At 38.7% G+C, this 22,008-nt stretch overlaps 1 protein-coding gene across 1 annotated transcript in view; it reads left to right on the plus strand.

The window, feature by feature from the left end:
• Nucleotides 1-923: 923 nt before the first annotated feature.
• The window catches only part of TWSG1 (twisted gastrulation BMP signaling modulator 1), a 65,317-nt gene continuing 44,232 nt past the window's right edge, over nucleotides 924-22,008 (plus strand). The window contains exons 1-2 of the mRNA XM_010335576.3: nucleotides 924-1,082; nucleotides 3,345-3,504. Coding sequence (XP_010333878.1) covers nucleotides 3,382-3,504 — 123 coding nt within the window. The 5' untranslated portion in view covers nucleotides 924-1,082; nucleotides 3,345-3,381. The remainder of the gene's footprint in view (nucleotides 1,083-3,344; nucleotides 3,505-22,008) is intronic.

Here is a 22,008-nt window from a genome sequence, read left to right on the forward strand (position 1 = left end):
GACAGAGTTAGACCTGTCTCAAAAGAAAAAAAATAAAAATAAAAAAGAAGCAACCCAGAATTGTGGGAAAGAACTGAGTGCCATTCTCAGTGTTTTTAACCTGCGTGCTAAACACTTCGACCTGGGCTGCGTCCCCTCCGTGCCCGGATCCAAGGCGCCCCCTCCTCTCTATTGCAGATGGAAAGCTCAGCGCCAGGCACTCAGGAGGAACCCGGCAATTTTAATGAATTGGTGAAGGAAGCTCCGAAAGCTCTGCCCTCCGAGAACGTTATTAAGTCTGGGGTAGATCTCGGAAACCCGCATTTTAAATAAATCCTACCTTGACGGCAAACAACAAGGGTTCAAGGTGCGAGCTCTTGGCGACGCGCAAATCTACTTAGCGCCGCGAGCCTCGGCCTCGCACCGCTAGAACCCGGCCCTGGCCGCTTCCTCGCAGGGCAGCTGTGAGGAGTCCTGAGGAATTTTTACCACACTGCACATCCCCAGCGTAGTGGTTAGCACATCACAAGGCTTTGATCGTGAGTCACTGTTGATCTTAACACTGCAACAGAGGGGAACTGGAGAGTGGGCTGGACAGGAGGGTCTGCCGGAACCTGAGGGACCCGGGATCCCGACGCGGAGAAGCGCGAAGGGAAATCGCGCCGGGTAGCCCGGGTGGGCGCGCCCGGGGGCGTGGCCTGCGGGCAGGCGGGCCTGAGATCGCCGTGGAGGCGTGGCGGAGGGAGGGGCGGGTCCGGGGGCGTGGCATGAGGGAGGGCTGGGAGTGGACGGGGCCGAGGTAGGGGCGTGCGCGCTGACGGTAGCGCCGGGGAGTGAGAGACGCCTCCTGGCGGGAGCTGGCGGCTGTGGACCTCGGCTAGGGCAGAGGGGAAGAGAGGAGCAGGGGCGGGGAGCGAGGAGCTGGGAGGAGGGCGGCGGGCGGGACTGTCTCTTTAAGGTGCCGGAGGCTTGCGGGCGCTGCGCGGAGGGGACGGCGGGAGGCGCGGCCTGGCCTCGCAGTCACAGCCGCCACAGCGCTCCCCGGGCTCGGCCGACCCGGTGGAGATCTAGGGGCAGGCAACCCCGCGGGGCCGCGGCGCATGGTGAGCGGGAGCGGCGGGGGAGTTGTGTAGCCTCTTGGCCCAGCAGGGGCCGGGCGCGGAGCTCGGGCCTCGGGAGGCTGGGGCCTGCGGCGAGCTTCGCGGGAGCCGGGACAAGCCTGGGCCCGGCTGCGCGGAGGACAAAGTGGGGGCTCTGGGCGCGCGCGCACAGGCCGGACTCCGGGATCCTGCAGCATCTCTGCCCCACCTCGGTCCAGACCATCTCTGGGCCGGCTAGCGTCCTTCGCAGCCTGCGTCAGCCGAGCCGGAGTGGGGGTGATTCCGGGTGCCCGGACCCCCGCGCCGCCGCTGGCCTCTGCGTCGCTGGGCGTCCGGCGCCTTCGGGGCCCTGGCACCGCTCTGCGGAGGCTCTGCTCTGTCCTGGTTGCTGTCAGTGCAGTCTCCTTAACGAGAAACTGGGTGTGATGTAGGCGAAACAATTTTGATGCGTGATGGTTTCTAACTACTTAGGAAAAAAATAAGTCCTTTAATTCTGTTATCTGATTCGGACATAGCCGTAGTTACTTTAGCACTTTTTCCAGTGAGATTTGGGGAGTAAGATGAATTTATGGAACACTTTATAAGACAACCATAAAAGATGGGGGAAACCCAGTTTTCGTGGTTGTCGGTTGAAAACTAGTTCCACAAAAATTAGTTTCCAAATACCCTCTTTGGCCTCCGCAAATATGTACTGGTTGCTCCAGAAATCATCCTACTTGGTATGCTGCGTTAAATACATTAGAAAATTAGGTTACTAACGGTCTTTAGGGAATGCTTTGTGAGCTTCAGTAACGATCACCAGGGCTTTCTCTTTCAAAATTGACTCATGCCGGGTCCAAAGCCCTTTACTCTTTTCACCCTTTTATTGTTTTTCTTTTAATGTACTTTGTAACACTTTGAATAAAAGTTTAGAGTAATCATAAATGCCTCCATAAACTCACTATTTATCCCTCTTACATCAGTAGTCATTTATTTTAATTTATTCTTCTCTAATTTAAAGTTTAATAACTATGTATACTCTTTGGTCCCTGTCAGACTGTATTTGTGCTAGTCTTTTCCCCCCTTTTTGAACTGTAATGTCTTCTTAATAACTTTGAAGAATGCATGGTACTAATAGAATTAAAACAATCTCTTGGCCGGACACGGTGGAATTAAAATTCTAGCTCTTTCGGAGGCCGAGGTGGGTGGATCAACTGAGGTCAAGAGTTCGAGACCAGCCTGGCCAACATGGTGAAAACCCATCTCTACTAAAAATACCAAAATTAGCCCGGCATGATGGTAGGCGCCTGTGATCCCAGCTACTCAGGAGGCTGAGGCAGGAGAATTGCATGAACCTGGGAGGCGGGTTGCACTCTAGCCTGGGCGACAGGGCGAGACTCCGTCTTAAAAAAAAAAAAAAAAAAAAAAAGCGAGATCTTAACATTGTAATAATTACCCAGAGTTCTTAATACAATTAATAATTTACACTGCCTTTTGTTATTTGCTCAATTATTTAAGAAGTGACTTTGTGGCCTCTACTTCTTGCTTTGAGCTGCTTTATTCTGTCTAAATGACCCTAGAATAATTTCCATTTAAAATTTTGTTTTGATTCTAAGAATTAAAATTAAATACCTTAAAATTATAATACAATATTAATTGTTTTATATGGGCTTAGATTTGAATAATGGACCTAAAACTCAAGTTGAATAGTAGCAGTGCAGAATTGAAACTAGTTTTTTGTCTGATAGACTTTTAAATTACTCTGCTTTCATAGTTACCATTTCTGGACAGTCTGAGGAATTTTTGTGTTCTAGGTCCTTGAAGATGACTATGAAGCCATTATTGTATAAAATCGTTCTTTATTTTTGAATGTTTATGTAATCTTTCATTGAGAGTGATCTTTAAATGATCACTCAAAAGTTTTTTGAAGGCCAGACATGGTGATATTGTCCGTAGTCCCAGATAACTGGGAGTCTGAAGTGGGAGGATCACTTGAACCCAGGAATTCAAGGCTGCAGTGAGCTATGATCACAGCACTATACTTCAGTGGTCCTAATAGAATTAGAATGTGTGGTACTAATAGAATTAAAAGAATATTTTGGCCAGGCTCGGTGGCTCACCCCTGTAATCCCAGCTCTTTGGGAGGCTGAGACTCTAAAAAAGAAAGACAAAGTCTATTGACACAAAAAATGAGTCTTAGTTTATGTTTTGTTTTTTCCTTGTTTGTATTTATTTTTATGCTAGCACTTGCTTTTGAATTAAAGTTGTCTTTGTTTGTTTGTTTAGCTTTCTGAGAGTTACTGATCATCTTCTTTGAAGAAAAATGAAGTCACCCTATGTGGCTGTGCTTACTCTAGCCATCCTGATGTTCCTAACATGGCTTCCGGCATCGTTGAGCTGTAACAAAGCACTCTGTGCTAGTGATGTGAGCAAATGCCTCATTCAGGTAGGACTAAGAGTACTTTTTATTAATACTGAAATATATTGTAGAGCAGAAACATTATGTTTATATACAGTTATAGAGTGTGTGTATCATATAGAGTAAGACCTGAGAATTGGATCAGGGCCTGAGGTACTGAATCATGACACACAGATCTGGATTTTTACCCTCACAGCAAACGTATCTATAGGCAAGGTTAGATTCAAGAAGTTCAATACTGAGTATAATATCCTGCTCTATAAACATGTCATTATAAGGTGATAAACACTCTATTCAGATGATTTGAAGGGTTCCCTTGTGTAATCTAATAACATAGCAAAGAGGTTCAATGACTGTATTTAGAAAAAAATTAGCTGGTCAAATAATAGATAAATTGTACCCTAAGTATGATGTATTAGTTATCTATTACTGTGTAACAAATTACCCCAAAACATAGCAACTTAGTGCAATAAACATGTATTATTTCATGCAGTTTCTGAGAGCCTGGAATCTGGGAGCAGTTTAGCCAGGTGGTTCTGGCTCAGGGTCTCCCATAAGGTTGCAGGCAAGTTGTTGGCTGCAGTTGGACAGTCTGCTTCTGAGATACTTCATAGTTATCTGTTCCAATCAAGGCAAGCTTCTTAATGTAGCCACCACTCTCACTTTTCTGTGGAGGAAAGTAAGATTAAGTGATTTGGCTAAATTACCAGGCTGGTATTGAGCTCCTGATTAGCATCCCTTCTAGTTACTGGCTGTGTGCTCAGAAATTCAGTAACCACACACATTAGCATTCTTTGTAAAGTACGAGTCGGCTAACGTGACTGTAACCCTCATTCGAGAGTAATTGTGTATATGTGCTAGGGTGACAATTATTTTTATACATCAGAAGCATTTTGTGCTGATTTCTGAGATTTTGGTCCTTCTCAATAATAGTTAGAATTCTACTTGCTCCCATTTCCTACTCTGATAACCCTTAATTTGCATTTCAAACCAAAACATTTAACTAGAGAAGCCTGTTTGTTGTTCAGTTTTTAACTTTTTTACTGTGGACATTATTAAGTATAAAAGGAGAAGAATATAATGAACCAGCCATAAGCAGTTACTACAGTCACTATTTCATGGCTACCCTTATTTTACCTATACCCTACTACACTGTCCACTCCCAGCTCTGTTTTAATTTCAAGCAAATCTCTTGATACTGTTTTGTCCCTAATACTGATATGTATCTCTAATTCTTTACCAACATAGCTATTAGACCAATTTTACAGTTTGAAAATTAACACTAATTCTTTAATCACCTAATTTTATATGTGGAAATCTCAATATGGCATGCCTGCTTAGGCTTGTGTTGGCTGGAAACTTTGTGTCTGCACATGAAGCCCAGTTTTGTGCTAAGGTCAGATGAGGAGTCTGTGCTACCTCCCAGGTTGTTTCAGTGTAACTTCATTACTCATTATTCAAAATAAAATCTCATAACATTTGCTATATTCATGTTTAGATGTAAATTCTCTTAAATCCCAAATTATTTTCCTGACTCTTCAAGTCTGTAACTTGCATTAGTTCAAGTTATTAAAAATTGTACTTTGGCCAGGCACAGTGGCTCACACCTTGTAATCGCAGCACTTTGGGAGGCTGAGACAGGAGGATCATTTGAGCCCAGGAGTTTGAGACCAGCCTGGGAATCATAGTGAGACCCTGTCTCTATAACAGATAACTTTTAAAAAATTAGCTGGGCATGATCATGTGCACCTGTAGTCTCAGCTGCTTGGGAGGCTGAGGCAGGAGGATCTCTTGAGCCCAAGAGGTCAGGGCTGCAGTGAGCTATGATTGTGCCATTGCATTGAAGCCTGGGTAACAGAGCGAGACCCTGTCTCAAAAAAAAAAAAAAATTGTCTGGGCACCATGGCTCACGTCTGTAATCCCAGCACTTTGAGAGGCCAAGGCAGGTGGATCACCTGAGGTCAGGAGTTCAAGACCAGCCTGGCCAACATGGTGAAACCCCATCTCTACTAAAAATACAAAATTAGCTGGGTGTGGTGGTGCATGCCTGTATACCAGCAAATCGGCGGCTGAGACAGGAGAATTACTTGAACCTGGGAGGTGGAGGTTGCAGTGAGCCAAGATCACGCCACTACACTCCAGCCTGGGTGACAGGAGCGAGACTTTGTCTCAAAAAAAAAAAAATTTATTTAAAATACTTTGCTTTTAAAGGGAGCATTTAATAGAGAAAGCTTTTGGTTAATATTGGTAGATACTTTCAAAGGTTTTTTTTGTTTGACTCTTCAAATTTTTTTCTTTTTTTGGCTCTATTACATCTTATTACAGCCTCAGTTTCCCCAGCTCCAGCAATCCTTTCATCTCACCCTCTCGAGTAGCTGAGACTACAGGCATGCAGCCTCATGCCCAGCTAATTTATTTTTGCATTTTTGGTAGAGATGGGTTTTTGCCGTATTGCCCAGACTGGTCTCGAACTTCTGAGCTCAAACAATCTGCCCACCTCGGCCTTCCAAGTGCTGGGATTACAGTTGTGAGCCACTGTGCCTGGCCAATTACAAAAATTAGCCAGGCACAGCAGCGTTTGCTTGTAATCCCAGCTACTTAGGAGGCTCAGGCAGGAGAATCACTTGAACCTAGGAGGTGGAGGTCAGTGAGCCGAGATTGAGCTACTGTACTCCCACTTGGGCAGAGCAAGACTCTATCTCAAATTAAAAAAAAAGAAAGAAAAAATTGTAAGACTTAAAATACTTCAAAATATAAAGATCAGTGTAGAAACACTGGAAGAGCAAGTGGAGCTTCACCTAACTCCAATGGTGATTCTAGTAAACAAAATAAGCTAGGACGTATTTTCAGTCACAAATTCATGAATGCTGACATTTCTGAGATTTCTGTTGTTCTTTCAGAGCTAGGAAACATCAAACTTTTTTTCTGGAATAGAGGATGCAACTTTCCTGGTGGATGATAGTGGACCAGTTGGAGTTAGAAAAAAGCTAGGGCTCAAATATTGAGAAGTTCCTTGTTTGCTTATTCACAAACATTTATTGGGCATTGAAGTGAAATGTGATTAGTTCCACTCTTCACCTGATTTTGTGGACCTCCAAACTGTAGCAGATTATTTCACATTCTGAGCTTTAGTTTCCATGTGTTCATCTTACTATGGCTGTGTGGCAAATCACTCCAAAAAGCAGTGGGTGAAAACACATTCATTTTGCTCACGGATTTGCATTTTGAGCAGGGCTCTGTGGAAGAGTTCATTTCTGTTCCACCTGGCATTAGCAGGGCAGCTTGAAGGTGGTGAGGATGGAATTATCACTACAGATAGAGCTTTCTGCAATGATGGAAAAGCTTTACACCTACCCTGTGCAATACAGTAGAATCTAGCCGATGTGGCTATCAAGTACTTGAAATATGACTAGTATGATTGAAAATCTGATTTTAAATTTAATTCAATTTTAATTTCATTAGCTGCATAGCTGCATGTGACTAGTGGCCACTGTATTGGACGTTGAGAATCTGAAGGCTCATTGATAAGTGTGATACCTGGGCTAGGAAGATTCTTCAGGTATACGTCTCTTCCTGACCTCTCCTCCCCTTCCTCCCCTCTATATCCCCATCTCCCTCCCTCTCCCTTACACTGTCTTTGTGTGTGTGTGTGTGTGTGTGTGTGTGTGTGTGTGTGTGTCTGTCTGTGATCCTGCTAAAGGACCTCTCCTGTGGGTCCACCTGGATTTAAGTGGAGGGAACATAGGCCCCACCTTTGTTGGAGGAGTGACAGTGTCATGTTGTAAGAAGAACATGTGGATGGGATATAATGATGTGGCCATCTGTAGAAAATATAGTCTGCCACATATAAACTGTAAAGTGAATTGGCTGGCTAGGTGATATCAAAAATATTCTTCTAGTTCAAGGCAGTTTTAAAGAAAGAAATCAACTAGTATGTGTCAAATGTTCTCTTTTTTTTTATTGGAATAACAAATTAATAAATTATTAAAAGAATACGTACTGAAAAATGAATCCCTTGATCTAATTCTCCCTACTCATTCTGTTACCCTGGGAATCTAACTGCTTACATTTTTACTTCTGTTAGTAATTTTTAGCCATATGGCTAAATAATACACTTATACTACTGTTTCTTCATTTATCAGTTTTAGATGTTATATATCTAAATTTGCCTTCCTGCTATAACAGATAAGGTCATAGCTCATCATGTCCTACTTCCTACTCCTGCCCTGCCACACCTGTATCACTGTTTTGAGTTTATCTCTTGGTTATTTTTTCAATTTCTTCACTATATTTAAGCCTTTCTATTCTGTTATATCAACTGGAGACACTATGTCTTTATTCACGACATAAAGGGTTTGTTTGGGCTCCAGTCTTGGGCGATCATGTGAATCTACCATGATTAACGTTGTAGAAAGTAAAGAAATCAGTTTTTTCCCTTGCATTTATGAGTACTACCCTCAAAATTTCCTACTTTTGGCATTCTGATGAGCTACTTTTGGAATTCTGATGGGTTGCATCAATGTCTGTGGGGAATGGAGTATTACCTGTACTTTTACTTTTTATATTGTCAAGGTTGATAACATCTATATTCTGAGAGGCTGCATAGTATAATGGTTAAGAATATGAACTCTGGAACCAGGCTATCTCAATTTGGATCCAGTTCTTCCACTTTCTAGTTGTATGACCTTGGGCAAGTTAGTTAATTTCTCAATGCCTCAATTTCCTCATCTGTTAAGTAGGGATAATAACCATACTGTACGAGTATTGTGAGGATTTGGTGTAAAGTATTTAGAGCAATGCCTGGCACATGCGTACTCTATCATTAATTACTAACCTTATTTCTCTGTTTTGTAACTGTATTTGAATAGTCTATGCTATTCTAAAACTGAGAATCAATAAACCATGTTTATATTATAGTGATTATATAAATATTGTTGACCATTGACTGTATAGTCATATAAATACTATGATTACATTTCCTTTCTTGAATGATTTTGTTTTTCTTGAGTTATTTTGTTTTTCTAATCATCTTTCTTTATCTTGTATCATCAATCATCAACACCTTATATTGTTTTAAGTATTAATGTATTTTTCCTCCCAAATGGAGCCTTCAGTCTTGATGTTTCCAGACTTAACTCATTGCAGTCTAGGTCTGATGCAAGCTGTCTTATGGTGACTCCATTCTTTCTTTCCCAAGTTGGTTCCACTGTTTCTTGGATTTCATATCTTGTTGTTTTTAACAGTAACCCTCATTTTGTCCCAACATGCCCTGTAGTAACTTCCTAAGAAAGCCAGTATGAGAAGTAAGCTTTCTGGGTCCTGCATGTCTTGAAAATGTATTTGTTCTTTCGTTCCGCCTGACTGATGGTTTGCCTGAATACAGAATTCTATGTTAAATTCTTTTCCCTCAGAACTTTGAAGATATTTCTCTGTTATCTACTAGCATTCCATATTGCCAATAAGAAGTCTTAAGCCAGTCTGTTTCTTATTCTTTATAGGTAACTTTGTTAGTTATATTTTCTCTCTGGAAACATTTAGTATCATCTCATTAGCCTGGGTATTATGGAATTTAAACAGTTTAGTCTAGGTGTTGGTCTTTTCATTCATTGTGTTTGGTATCTTGTGAGTCTTTTGGTGGTCAGTTTTGAGCCAAAAACTAGGAAATGCCTTGTTTTGTTTATATATATATATATATATATATATATATATATGCACAAAATATATATTACACACACACACGCACACACCCCTTGACCTAACATACATACATATATATAATATATATTTTTTCTATAATACATAATTATATATAATGTCCTCCTTTCTTTCTGGAACTCTCATTAGTATAAATCTAAGATTCTCTGTTACATCTTTTTTTAAAAAAACAGTTTTATTGAGGTATATGATTCACATATTATAAAATTTACCCATTTACGAATATAATTCAGTGGTTTTAGCATATCAACAGACTTGTGCAACCATCACCACAGTCTAATTTTAGAACATTTTCATTACGTTAGAAGGAAACTCCATACCCTTTAGAAGTTATTTCCCGTTCTCTCCCCGCAAGCCCTAGGCAGTTTACTTTCTCTCTACATGCATGTTCTGGATGTTTACTATGAATGGAATCATACATTTCTTTTGTGTCTTGACTTCTTTCATTGAGCATAATGTTTTCATGGTTCATCTGTGTTGTAACATATTCAGTACTTCGTTCTTTTCTATGGTCAAATAATAGTCCACCGAATGGGCATACCACATTTTATTTATTCATTTATTGGTTGATGGATATTTGAGTTATTTATATTTTTGACTATGGTAGATAATATTGCTATGAATATTCAAGTTTTAGTGTGTGGGTGTATCTTTGTTTTTTAAGAGATAAACTGTGTTACACAGGTTGGAGGGCAGTGGTACAATTATAGTTCACTATAACTTCAAACTCCTGGGCTCAAATGATCCTCTCACCTTGGCCTACCAAGTAGCTAGGACTACAGTTGTCCTCGCTACTTGGCTAATTAAAATACCTGGCTAATTAAAAAAATTGTTTGTGTGTGTGGAGACAGGATCTCACTATGTTGCCCAGGTTGGTCTTGAACTCTTGTCCTCAAGTGATCCTCCTGCCTTGGCCCCACAAAGTTCTGGAGTTACAGATATGAGCTGCTACAGACAGCCCTGAATGTATCTTTTAATTTCTCTTAGGTATATACCTAGGAGTGGAATTGCTAAGCCATATGGCAACTCTGTGTTTAAAATTTTGAGGAACTACTGAAATGTTTTCTAAAGTGGCTGCACTATTTTACATTCCCACCAGCTGTGTATGAGGGTTCTAATTTCTCTATAGCCTCACCAACACTTGTCTTTCCTTTTTGTTATAGCACCTTTGTGGGTGTGAAGTGGTTGTAATATGCATTTCCCTAATAGCTAATGATATTGAGCATCTTTTCATGTGCTTTGTGTGTGTGTGTGTGTGTGTGTGTGTGTGTGTGTGTGTATGTTTTGTTTTATTTTTGAGACAGAATCTTGCTCTGTCACCCAAGCTGGAGCGCAGTGGTACAGTCATGGCTAACTGCAACCTCAACCTCCTGGACTCAAGCAATCCTTCTGCCTCCTAGATGGGACTATAGGCATGCACCACCATGCCTGGTTAGCTTATTGTAAATCTTTGGGGATATACCTATTGAAAGCCAGTGCTCTTTTGTGTGTGTGTGTGTGTGTTTGTTTTAGACAGAGTCTTGCTCTGTTGACCAGGCTGGAGTGCAGTTACACTATCATAGCTCACTGCAGCCTTCAACTCCTGGAATATCACGATCCTCCTGCTTCAGCCTCCTGAGAAGCTGGGACCACAGGTATGTGCTACCACATTCAGGTACTTTTAAAAATTTTTTAATTCTTTGTAGGGATGGTGCTCTCACGGTGTTGCCCAGGCTGGTCTTGAACTCCTGGTCTCAGGTGATCATCCTGCCTTGGCCTCTCAAAGCACTGGGATTACAGGTGTGAGCCACCACACCCAATCCAGAACCTGCGCTGATTTAAAAATTGACTTGCCTTTTATTGTTGAGTTTTAAGAGTTCTTTGTATATTCTGGGTTCAAATCCTTTATCAGATACATGATTTGCAATATTTTCTCTCATTCTGTGGGTTGTTTTTTCAACTACTATGTATCATTTGTATCACAAAAGTTTTATATTTTAATGACATCCAATGTATCTTTTTTTTGTTTCATTACTTGTGCTTTTGGTGTTGTATTTAAGAAACCATCGCCTAACCCAAAGTCATAAAGATTACTTGTATATTTTCCTCTAAGAATTTTATAGTTTTAGGCCAGGTATGCTGTCATGTACCTATAATCCCAGCACTTTGGGAGGTGGAGGTGGGAGGATTGCTTTAGCCCAGGAGTTCGAGCCAGCAGTAAAGTAGGGATCCAACTTTATTATCTTGTATATGGATATCCACTTGTCCCAGCACCATTTCTCCACTATTGAATTACATTGCCACCCTTGTTCAAAACCATTTGACAATAAACAGTTTATTTATGGACTGTCAGTTCTATTCTATTTGTTTATGTGTCTATTTTTATGCTAGTACCACATTGTCTTGATTACTGTAGTTTTGTAGTATGTTTTGAAATTAGGAAGTCTGAGTTATCCAACTTAGTTCTTTTTAAAGATTGCTTAGGCTGTTCTGGGTCCCTTGCATTTTCATATGAATTTCAGAATCAACTTGTCAATTTCTGCAATAAAACCAGCTGGGATTTAAAAAATATATAATAGACTTAATTTTTTGGAAAAGTTTTAGATTTACAGAATATTTTAGCAGAGAATATAAAGGGTTCCCATATACCCATTCTCCCCACATACCCACAATTTTTCTACTATTAACATCTTGCATTAGTGTGGTATAGTTGTTACTACTGATGAATCAATATTGATAGTGCTGTTATTAACTAAAATCTGTACTTTGCATTAGCATTAACTCTTTGTGTTTTACCTTTCTATAGGTTTTGACAAATGCATAATATCATGTATCTGCCATTACAGTATCATTCAGAATAGTTATTGCCCTAAAAATCCTGATAAGCCAATCGATTCATCCCTCCCTACCTCCTCCCAGACTCCTAGCAACCACTGATCTTTTTTACTGTCTCTGTAGTTTTGCCTTTTCCACGATGTCATATAGTTGGAATCATACAGAATGTAGCCTTTTAAAAGGGGCTGCTTCTTTAGGTTTCCTTTGTGTCTTTTCATGGCTTGCTAATTCATTTCTTTTTATTGCTTATTGTTACCTAATAATATCCCATTGTATGAATGTATTCTCTAATTAATACTTCACTCACTGATGAGTATGCATGTACCAGAGTTTGTTTATCCATTCTCTTATTGAAGAACATCTTGATTGCTTCTAAGATTTAGTAGTTATGAATAAAGCTTAGCCAGTCATGGTGGCTCATGCCTGTAATCCCAGTGCTTTAGGAGGCCAAGGCAGGAGGCTCCTTTGAGGCTGAGAATTCAAGATTGTAGTGAGACCCCTATCTCTACCAAAAAAAAAAAAAAATTGGAGTGGTGGCATGCACTTGTAGTCCTAGCTACCTGGGAGGCCACGGTAGGAGGCTTGAGCCCATGAATTCAAGGCTATAATCACACCATTGCACCCAGCCTGGATAACCAAGTGAGACCTTGTTCCTATAAAATAACGTAAAGCTGCTATAACCATCCATGTACAGGTTTTTTGTGGGCATAAGTTTTCACTTCATTTGACTAAATACTAAGGAATGCAATTGCTGCACTGTAGGATAGGACTATGTTTAGTTTTGTAAGAAATTGCCAAACTGTCTTTCAAAGTAGCTGTACCATTTTGCATTTCTACCTGCAGTGAGTGAGAGTTGCTATTGCTCCACATCCTCACTAACATTTAGTGTTTTCAGTGTTTTGGATTTTCACCATTTTAATAGGTATATAGTGGTATCACATTGTTTTAATTTGCAATTCTCTAATGATATATGGTGGGGAACATCTTATACTTATTTGTCATTTGTATATCTTTTTTGGCGAGGTGTCTGTTAAGATCTCTGGCCCATTTTTTAATTGGGTTGTTTATTTATTTATTTATTTTATTACTGAGGTCTCTGTATGTTTTGTATAGCAGTCCTTTATCAGAGAAGTCTTTGGCAGATATTTTCTCCTAGTCTATGGCTTGTCATCTGATGCTTTGGAAAGTATTTTTTGCAGAGCAGAAGTTTAAAATTTCAATAAAGTGCAGTATATCATTTAGTTCTTTCATGAATTGTGGCTTTGGTATTGCCAGCTAAGATATAATAGGGATTGCATTGAATCTATAGATCAATTTGGGGAGTACTGTATTGCTATCTTAGCAGTATTATGTCTTTTATTTCATGAACATGTGTGCCTTTCCTTTTATTTGGATTTTCTTTCAACAATATTTTGTAGTTTTCTGTGTATGTCTTACATTTCTTTTGTTAAATTTATTCATAAGTATTTTATTCTTTTTTATGCTATTGTTAGTGGAAATGTTCTCTTAATTTCATTTTTGGATTGTTCATTTCTTGTGTATAGTGAGTATATTAGATCTTTTCTATCCCATCACACCTTCTTACTCTACATTCTGGGAAATTTCCCTGACTTTACCTTTGGACTCTTTCTATTGAATTAATTTTAGCAATAAATTTTACATTTCAAGAGCTCTTATTTATTCTTGTTAATTTGTCCTGTTAACACTATTTAGTACTTGTTTTTGGGTGCATTATTTTCTTCAATGTCTCTGAGGACACTTACTAGAAGTTTTATTCCTGGTAGAGGAAGTGTGTGTCCCCTTCCCTTGACTCTGTTACCTGGATTATCTCTTTCAAGATCTTTTTTTCTGTGATGTCTTTTTTATGTGTCAAGCTTTCTTCAAATGTATAGCATTCTTTGGGCGTCCATATGTAGTTAAGAATAAGGCAATAAAACCTGGTTGGGAGATCCATGTATTTAGACAAGACTTACTGACTGAATTCAGAGCAGAGAACACTTGGGGTTAAGGAAGTCCTTGATGCTGGAATGTGTACTCTGCTCTGAGGCTAATCAGAGAATTGTAGGTTATTTGTTTATTTTCATTGGCTGATTTTCTTATAGTGATTGGAGGTGAGTAGTAGATGGAGATGGTTGGTAGATGCCTAGTTCTTGTCTTTTTGACCTGTTGTGGGAGTAGTCTAACTGATCTGATAGAAACCTGAACTTCAATGTCCTCTTTTTATCCCTGTTCTATTTAGTTGAAGAATTAATTGGCTCTTGGCATTTCATGTACTAACAATTGTTAACTGGGGCCCTGGACCTCTTAAGGGCTTCAAGAGATCCTCAAGATTATATTCAAAATTGCCTATGCACACTTTTCTGGGGAAAAGGTCCATAGCTGTCAAGAGATTCTCATAGCAGTTGGTGGACCTGGAAAGGTTAAACATTGTTGGGGCTTTGCTTTCCATTCCAACATACTGAGTTGTTAAAATTCCACTTTCATATTCAACAAAGTACAAGGCACATTGACATTTTAGGTAACAATAAGAGCTGCTTTTCCCCTTAAACTTGTAAAAGATGTACAGAAATGAATACATTAAGGTGGGAGATAAGTACTTTAAGAAAGACAAAGATGCAGTGCCATAGAAGTTTATAAAAAGATACTGCTTCTCTTGTAGAGGGAATTTAGAATTCTTTTTGTTAATTTGGTTTAGTTTGAACAACATCTGTAGAGCTGAACTGATGTACTATAAGGATAAATTAGAACATTTGTTTATGTTGCATCCTCTGCGTTTATAAAATAACTAAGGATGAAAAATTTTCCCTGAAAGCTCCTAGTTATGTAAATATTTTTTACCAGCATGGTCACAAAGCAGTACAGTCATTCCTGCCACTCCAAGTTGCTGTGCCTAAGGGTGGTCCCTATATAAATATTTATTTTGTGCTTCTAACAGGAAAGAAATCTAACTTTAAACATCAAGAAAGTAAAACTGTCATCCTGGTGTACTTCCTTGCTCATATAATGAGGGGTTTAGCTATCCTGTTTCAGGAAAAAATAAATTTGGTAATATGGGATTTTCCTTTAAGAAAATCTTTACTACTTTCCCCTGCTACTTTTGTGAAAATAATTTTTAAAATTTGGATCAATATTATGATGTACCCCAGAAATCTCAAGGCCCATTTTGTATGAAGAGTGGAGAAAACCTATATTAACTATGAGTACTTTTGGCTAATATTTATAGTAGTTTTTAGGATGACATAAATGTTATATTTCATGAAAATATTCAAAATTGGATTCAGAGGTAATTAATGCATCATTTTAGTAGTTTGTTATCTGAACATTTATTTAGTGCTTTTATGTGCAAATGGATAGTCTGCTTTTTTATTCTAAAAATTGATTTAATTATTAAATAAATTTTAAATTTTCTGAAATAAGTAGAAATTTTAAAGTAGCTTACTTCTTATTAACAATTCTAGCTTTTAAAAGTATATTTTGTCTTAAGTTAAAAATATAAATAGGTAACTTTAGGGCTTTCTTAATTACAGTAAACTAAAAATTAACTTTTCCTTTTTTCTTAATGCAAGTTAAATTCTACTTTGGTCTCTTGATATAGTTATCTTGATTTGTTAGTATAGTAGTAATATTTTGACTTACAATGAGGAATGTTTTCTCTTTTCTCTCCTGAACATTATTTTTCTAAATTGTTTCTTTCTTCTTCTTCCCACTTCCCTGCTCTTACAAGTTGTGGTGCTAACCTATTTTTGTTCTGTTTTGTTTCAGTTAACACCCCATAAAAATCTCTGAAATTAATGTTCAAATGTAATAAATTAGGCCTGATATAATTTAAAGGAAAAATAAATCATTGTTTCCCCCCAAATGTTTAATGCAGTTATAGTAGCTGCTAATATATAAGTGGAGATTAAAATTTATTTTCACTAGTTGTTTCACCTGTTGCTGTTAAAACAAAATGAGGATTTCATTGGGACACATGGACATTTTCAAACATACATAAAGTAGGGAAAATTGTAAAATAACTCCCCATTTACCCTTCACCCAGCTTCAACAGTGATCAACATGTAGTCAGTCTCATCTGTACTTATTCCCAACTTACCCCAGCTGGATTCTTTTAAAGAAATCAGTGGGGCACTTGTACAGTAAGTAGGATTAGCATCTAAATTTTTGTTACTACATTTACATAAGAAACAGGCACTACCAGGTGTGGTGGCTTATGCCTGTAATCCCAGCACTGTGGGAGGCCAAGGTAGGCAAATCGCAAAGTCATAAGTTCGACACCAGTCTGGCCAACATAGCAAAACCCTGTCTCTACTGAAAATATAAAAAATTAGCTGGGTGTGGTGGTATGCGCCTGTAATTCCAGCTACTTCGGAGGCTGAGGCAGGAGAATCGTGTGAACCTTGGAGTTGGAGGTTTCAGTGAGCCAAGATCTTGCCATTGCATTCCAACCTGGGCAACAGTGCAAGACTCCATCTCAAAAAAAAAAAAAAAAAAAAAAAGGAAAGAAAGAAACAGGCACTATATGATATATTTGATAATTCATATATATATGCATGAACTTGTATGTTGACTTATTTAGCCAAAAATAAGTACTGTTTTCAGTACTGATTCATTTAAGTGTATGTTATTTTCAGGACAAAACTTTACCAATCAGAATGTGTAAAGAACAGCATGCTAATGATATTGGATTGATATTTATCATCTGGGTTTGAAGATTCATGTGATATCCTCTTTAAAGAATATTAATATGTCAAACAGATTTGTTATAACCTAATCTGATTATAATTGTTGATTCTTTTGAATAAGTTCTAATCGAAGTTATTTGTTTTATTTATTTATCTTTAAATACTCGTTTGGGTTGGGCATGGTGGCTCATGCCTATAATCCTAGCACTTTGGGAGGCCGAAGCAGGTGGATCAGGATGTCAAGAGATTGAGACTATTCTGGCCAACATGGTAAAACCCCGTCTCTACTGAAAATATAAAAATTAGCTGGGTGTGGTGGCGTGCACCTGTATTCCCAGCTACCTGGGAGACTGAGGCAGGAGAATTGCTTGAACCAGAGAGGCAGAGGTTGTAGTGAGCAACCGAGATCAAGTCATTCTAGCCTGGTGACTCTAGCTTGGTGAACAAGACTCCGTCTCAAAAAAACAAAACAAAACAAAACAAATCAAAAAACTCATTTGACCTAAGTAAAAGTAGTGTCAGTATAGATATAATCTTTGTTGATTACTGATGTTTACACAATATGCAAGTAAATACTTAATTATATTTATTTCTACATTCCTGTTTTTTGGATCAAGATATTGTAAATACTTAGAATTTGCTTAAGAACCTCGGATTGTGTTTTTGAATATCTTTTGTAATTGTTCAAATGTTAATTTAACTGGATCTTAAGACGTTATAATATCCAAATAAATTACATGTTTATTTGCTATTATAAAAACATATTTTCTACCCCCAAATTCAGAAAATACAGAGTAGAAAAAAAAGATTAAATCATTGTTAGTCCTATTTTCCAAACACATGCTACTCTTACTATTTTGATATAGCTCCTTCTGATTTTATTCTGTGTTTAGATGATTTTTAGCAATTATGTGTGTTTTAAAATATACAATTTCTGTTTTACATTTTCACTAACATTGTTTTATGTTTCTTTGAAAAAAATTGTGTTAGGAAATTTCAGTTTTAGGTTAAAAGCAAATCAAAACAATATATTTTCAGAATTAGAACTGTTTTCTGCGTTGCTTTCTTTAATACCAACTTGAAATAATGCTTTGTATTTTTCAATTTAGTTTTTTTTGTTGTTGTTAAATTTATGGAGAAACCCCAGTGTACCATGCTGGGTTTTTTGTTTTGTTTTGTTTTGTTTTGTTTTTGAGATGGAGTTTCACTCTTGTTACCCAGGCTGGAGTGCAATGGCACGATCTCAGCTCACCACAACCTCCGCCTCCTGGGTTCAGGCAATTCTCCTGCCTCAACCTCTTGAGTAGCTGGGATTACAGGCACACGCCACCATGCCCAGCTAATGTTTTGTATTTTTAGTAGATACGGGATTTCACCATGTTGACCAGGATGGTCTCGATCTCTTGACCTCATGATCCACCCACCATGGCCTCCCAAAGTGCTGGGATTACAGGCTTGAGCCTCTGCGCCCGGCTTTTGTTTTGTTTTGTTTTGTTTGTTTGTTTGAGATGGAGTCTCTCTTTGTCACCCAGACTGGAGTACAGTGGCTGCATCTCAGTTCACTGTAACCTCCGCCTCCTGTGATCAAGTGATTTTCCTCCCTCAGCCTCCCAAGTAGCTGGGATTACAGTCACGTACCACTACGCCCAGCTATTTTGTATTTTTTTAGTAGAGGCTAGGTTTTACCATTTTGGCCAGGCTGATCTCAAACTCCTAAGCTCAAGCAGTCCACCCGCCTTTGCCTCCCAAAATGCTGGGATTACAGGCATGAGCCACTGTTCCCGGCCTGTTCACTCTTTTTAGATGTGCAGTTTTATGATTTCTGACCAACATATACTCATGTAACTACTACTACAACCAAGATAGAGAATATTTTTCATCATCCTAAAACATTCTCTTGTGCCCCGTTGTAGTTGGACCTAGCTTTTTCCCTGCCTCAGCCCCTGGCAACCACTGATTTAATTTTTTTCCTATAGTTTTGCCTTTTCCAGAATGTTATATAAATGGAATCATACAGTATATAGCCTTTTGTTCTGTCTATCTTATTTCATTCAGTCTAATGCTTTTGAGATTGATCCATATTACTGTGTGTGTTGTGTAGTTCTTTCCTTTTTACTGATGAGTAGGATTCCATTGTGTGGATGTACTGCACTTTGTTTATCCATTCACTGGTTGCTGGACCAACCTTGCATGGTTTACAGTTATCAGTAATTATGAATTATGTTGATACTTTCCCATATGGGTCTTTTTATGGACCTATGTTTTAATTTTTCTTGAGTAAATACCTAGGAATGGGATTGCTGAGTCACCAAAGCATTTTGATATTCGTTATCTCATTGAGATCCCAGAAAATCCAGCAATACCATTCCTTTTTTATGACTGGGAAACCAAGACTCAGGACTTAAAACCAGATCCTGGAAGTCCAGCTTATGGGTTTATGAATGGGATTGCTGGGTCACCAAAGCATTTTGATATTCATTATCTCATTGGAATCTCAAAGTTTGTGAGGGAAAATCCAGCAATACCATTCCTTTTTTATGACTGGGAAACCGAGACTCAGGGCTTAAAACCAGAACCTGTAAGTCTAAGTCATTTGCTTTCTTTACTAGAATATAGTGTTTTCTCACTGATGTTTCCTTGTTTTATTATAGCAACAGGGTTAACAAATCTCTCAGATCTTTACAACAAGAATGAAAATATTTATCAGTGACCAAGGGTCAATATAAATAAGATTCTTCTCAAGTTGTTAGTTTCCATTTCTGGCTAGAAATTTGGGAGTTCATACAATGTTAACTCTCTCTCTCTTTTTTTTTTTTTTTTTTTTTTGAGATGGAGTCTTGCTGTTGCCAGCCTGGAGTGCAGTGACGTGATCTCGGCTCACTGTAACCTCTCCCACCCGGGTTCAAGTGATTCTCCTGCATCAGCCTCCTGAGTAGCTGGTACTACAGGCACATACCACCATGCCCAGCTAATTTTTGTATTTTTAGTAGAGATGAGGTTTCACCATGTTGGCCAGGATGATCTCGATCTCTTGACCCCATGATCTGACTGCCTCGGCCTCCCAAAGTGCTGGGATTACAGGCATTGATTACCACGCCTGGCTAAGTGTTAACTCTTAAAGTCTAGTCTTAGTCTTAGATAAATATCCTCCCTTCAATTTATTTTGCATAAATAATTAATATCTCACCAGAACATCAGTTGTACAGTCATGCACTGCATAACATCATTTTGGTCATTGTCAGACAACATATATGATGGTGGCTGCGTAAGATTATAATACTGTATTTTTATTGTACCTTTTCTATGTTTAGATATGTTTAGACATGCAAATACTTACCATTGTGTTACAGTTGCTTATTCAGGACAGTAACATGCTGTACAGATTTGTAACCTAGGAGCAATAGGCCATACCCTATAGCCTAGGATTTTTCTTTTTTTATTTTTTTTGGGGAAAAAGAGAAAAAAGGAAAAAGAAAAAAAAGAATGAAAGAAAAAGGAAGAGAAAGAGGGAGAGAGAACAGGAGTCTTGCTTTATTGCCCAGGCTAGAGTGCAGTCTAAAAATGGGTATTGAAAACCTCTTTTATGCCAATACTTGTGCTTAACAATGGAGACAGGTAGGAATAAGGAAGGAAAATAGCAAACAAGCAGCCAAACAATATTTCATTTAAACCTGTGAAGTGCTATGCAATTACTGAGGAGTGATTTACTTCCAATTATGTAGTCACTTTTAGAGTAGGTGTGATGTGGTACTGAGAAGAATGTATGTTTTTTGGATTTGGGGTGGAGAGTTCTATAAACGTTTTTTAAGTTTACTTGTTCCGGGTCTGAGTTCATGTCTTGGATATCCTTGTTAATTTTCTGTCTCGTTGATCTATCTAATATTGACAGTGTGATGTAAAGTCTCCCACTATTGTTGTGTGGGAGCCTAAGTCTCTTTATAAGTCATTAAGAACTTGCCTTATTGTGTCTGGGTGCTCCTGTATTGGGTGCGTATATATTTAGGATCATTAGCTCTTCTTGTTGCATTGATCCTTTTACCATTATGTAATGTCCTTTTTTGCCTCTTTTGATCTTCGTTGCTTTAAAGTCTATTTTATCAGAGGCGAGAATTGCAACTCCTGCTTTTTATTTATTTATTTATTTATTTTGCTCTCCATTTGGTTGGTAAATTTTCCTCCATCCCTTTGTTTTGAGTCTTTGTGTATCCTTGCATGTGAGATGGGTCTGGATGCAGCATACCGATGGGTTTTGGCTTTTTATCCAGTTTGCCAGTCTGTGTCTTTTGATTGGGCATTTAGTCGATTTAAATTTAGGATTAATAATAATATATGTGAGTTTAATACTGCCATTTAATGCTAGCTGGCAGTTTTGCCCATTAGTTGATGCAGATTCTTCATTATGTTGATGCTGTTTACCTTTTGGTATATTTTTGGAATGGCTGATACTGGTTGTTCCTTTCTATGTGTAGTGCTTCTTTCAGAAGCTCTTGTAAAGCAGGCCTGGTGGTGATGAAATCTCTGAGTACTTGCTTGTTCACAAAAGATTTTATTTTTCCTTCACTTATGAAGCTTAGTTTGGCTGGATATGAAATTCTCAGTTGAAAGTTCTTTTCTTTAAGGATGTTGAATATTGGCCCCTACTCTCTTCTGGCTTGTAGGGTTTCTGCTGAGACATCTGCTGTGAGTCTGATAGGCTTCCCTTTGTGGGTAACCTGATCTTTCTCTCTGGCTGCCTTTAGCATTTTCTCCTTCATTTCAACCCTGGTGAATCTGACAATTATGTGCCTTGGTGTTGCTCTTCTTGAGGAATATCTTTGTGGTGTTCTCTGTATTACCTGGAGTTGAATATTGTCCTGCCTTGCTACTCTGGGAAAGTTTTCCTGAATAATATCCTGAAGAATATTTTCCAACTTGGATTCATTCTCTTCATCACATTCAGGCACTCCTATCAAACGTAGATTAGGTCTTTTCATATATTCCCATATTTCTTTTATTGTCTTTTTGTTTTTGTTTTTGTTTTCCTTTTTGTGGAGAAGAGGGTCTCACTATATTGCCCAGACAGGTCTTGAACTCCTGGACTCAAGCTATCCTCCCGCTCTGCCTCCCTAAGAGCTGGGATTTCAGGCATTAGCTACAGTGCCTGTCCCATAGTCCCATATTTATTGGAGACTTTGCTCATTCCTTTTTTAGCCTAGGATTATAGTAGGCTCCACCGTGTAGGTTTGTGTAAGTATATGCTGATGTTCATATAACAAGAAGTTTGCCTAAGATGCATTTTTCAGAATGTATCCTTATCCTTAAGCAGTAAAGCATGACTGTA

This window comes from Saimiri boliviensis, chromosome 13 (assembly GCF_048565385.1).
Source record: "Saimiri boliviensis isolate mSaiBol1 chromosome 13, mSaiBol1.pri, whole genome shotgun sequence".
Lineage (NCBI taxonomy): Eukaryota > Metazoa > Chordata > Mammalia > Primates > Cebidae > Saimiri > Saimiri boliviensis.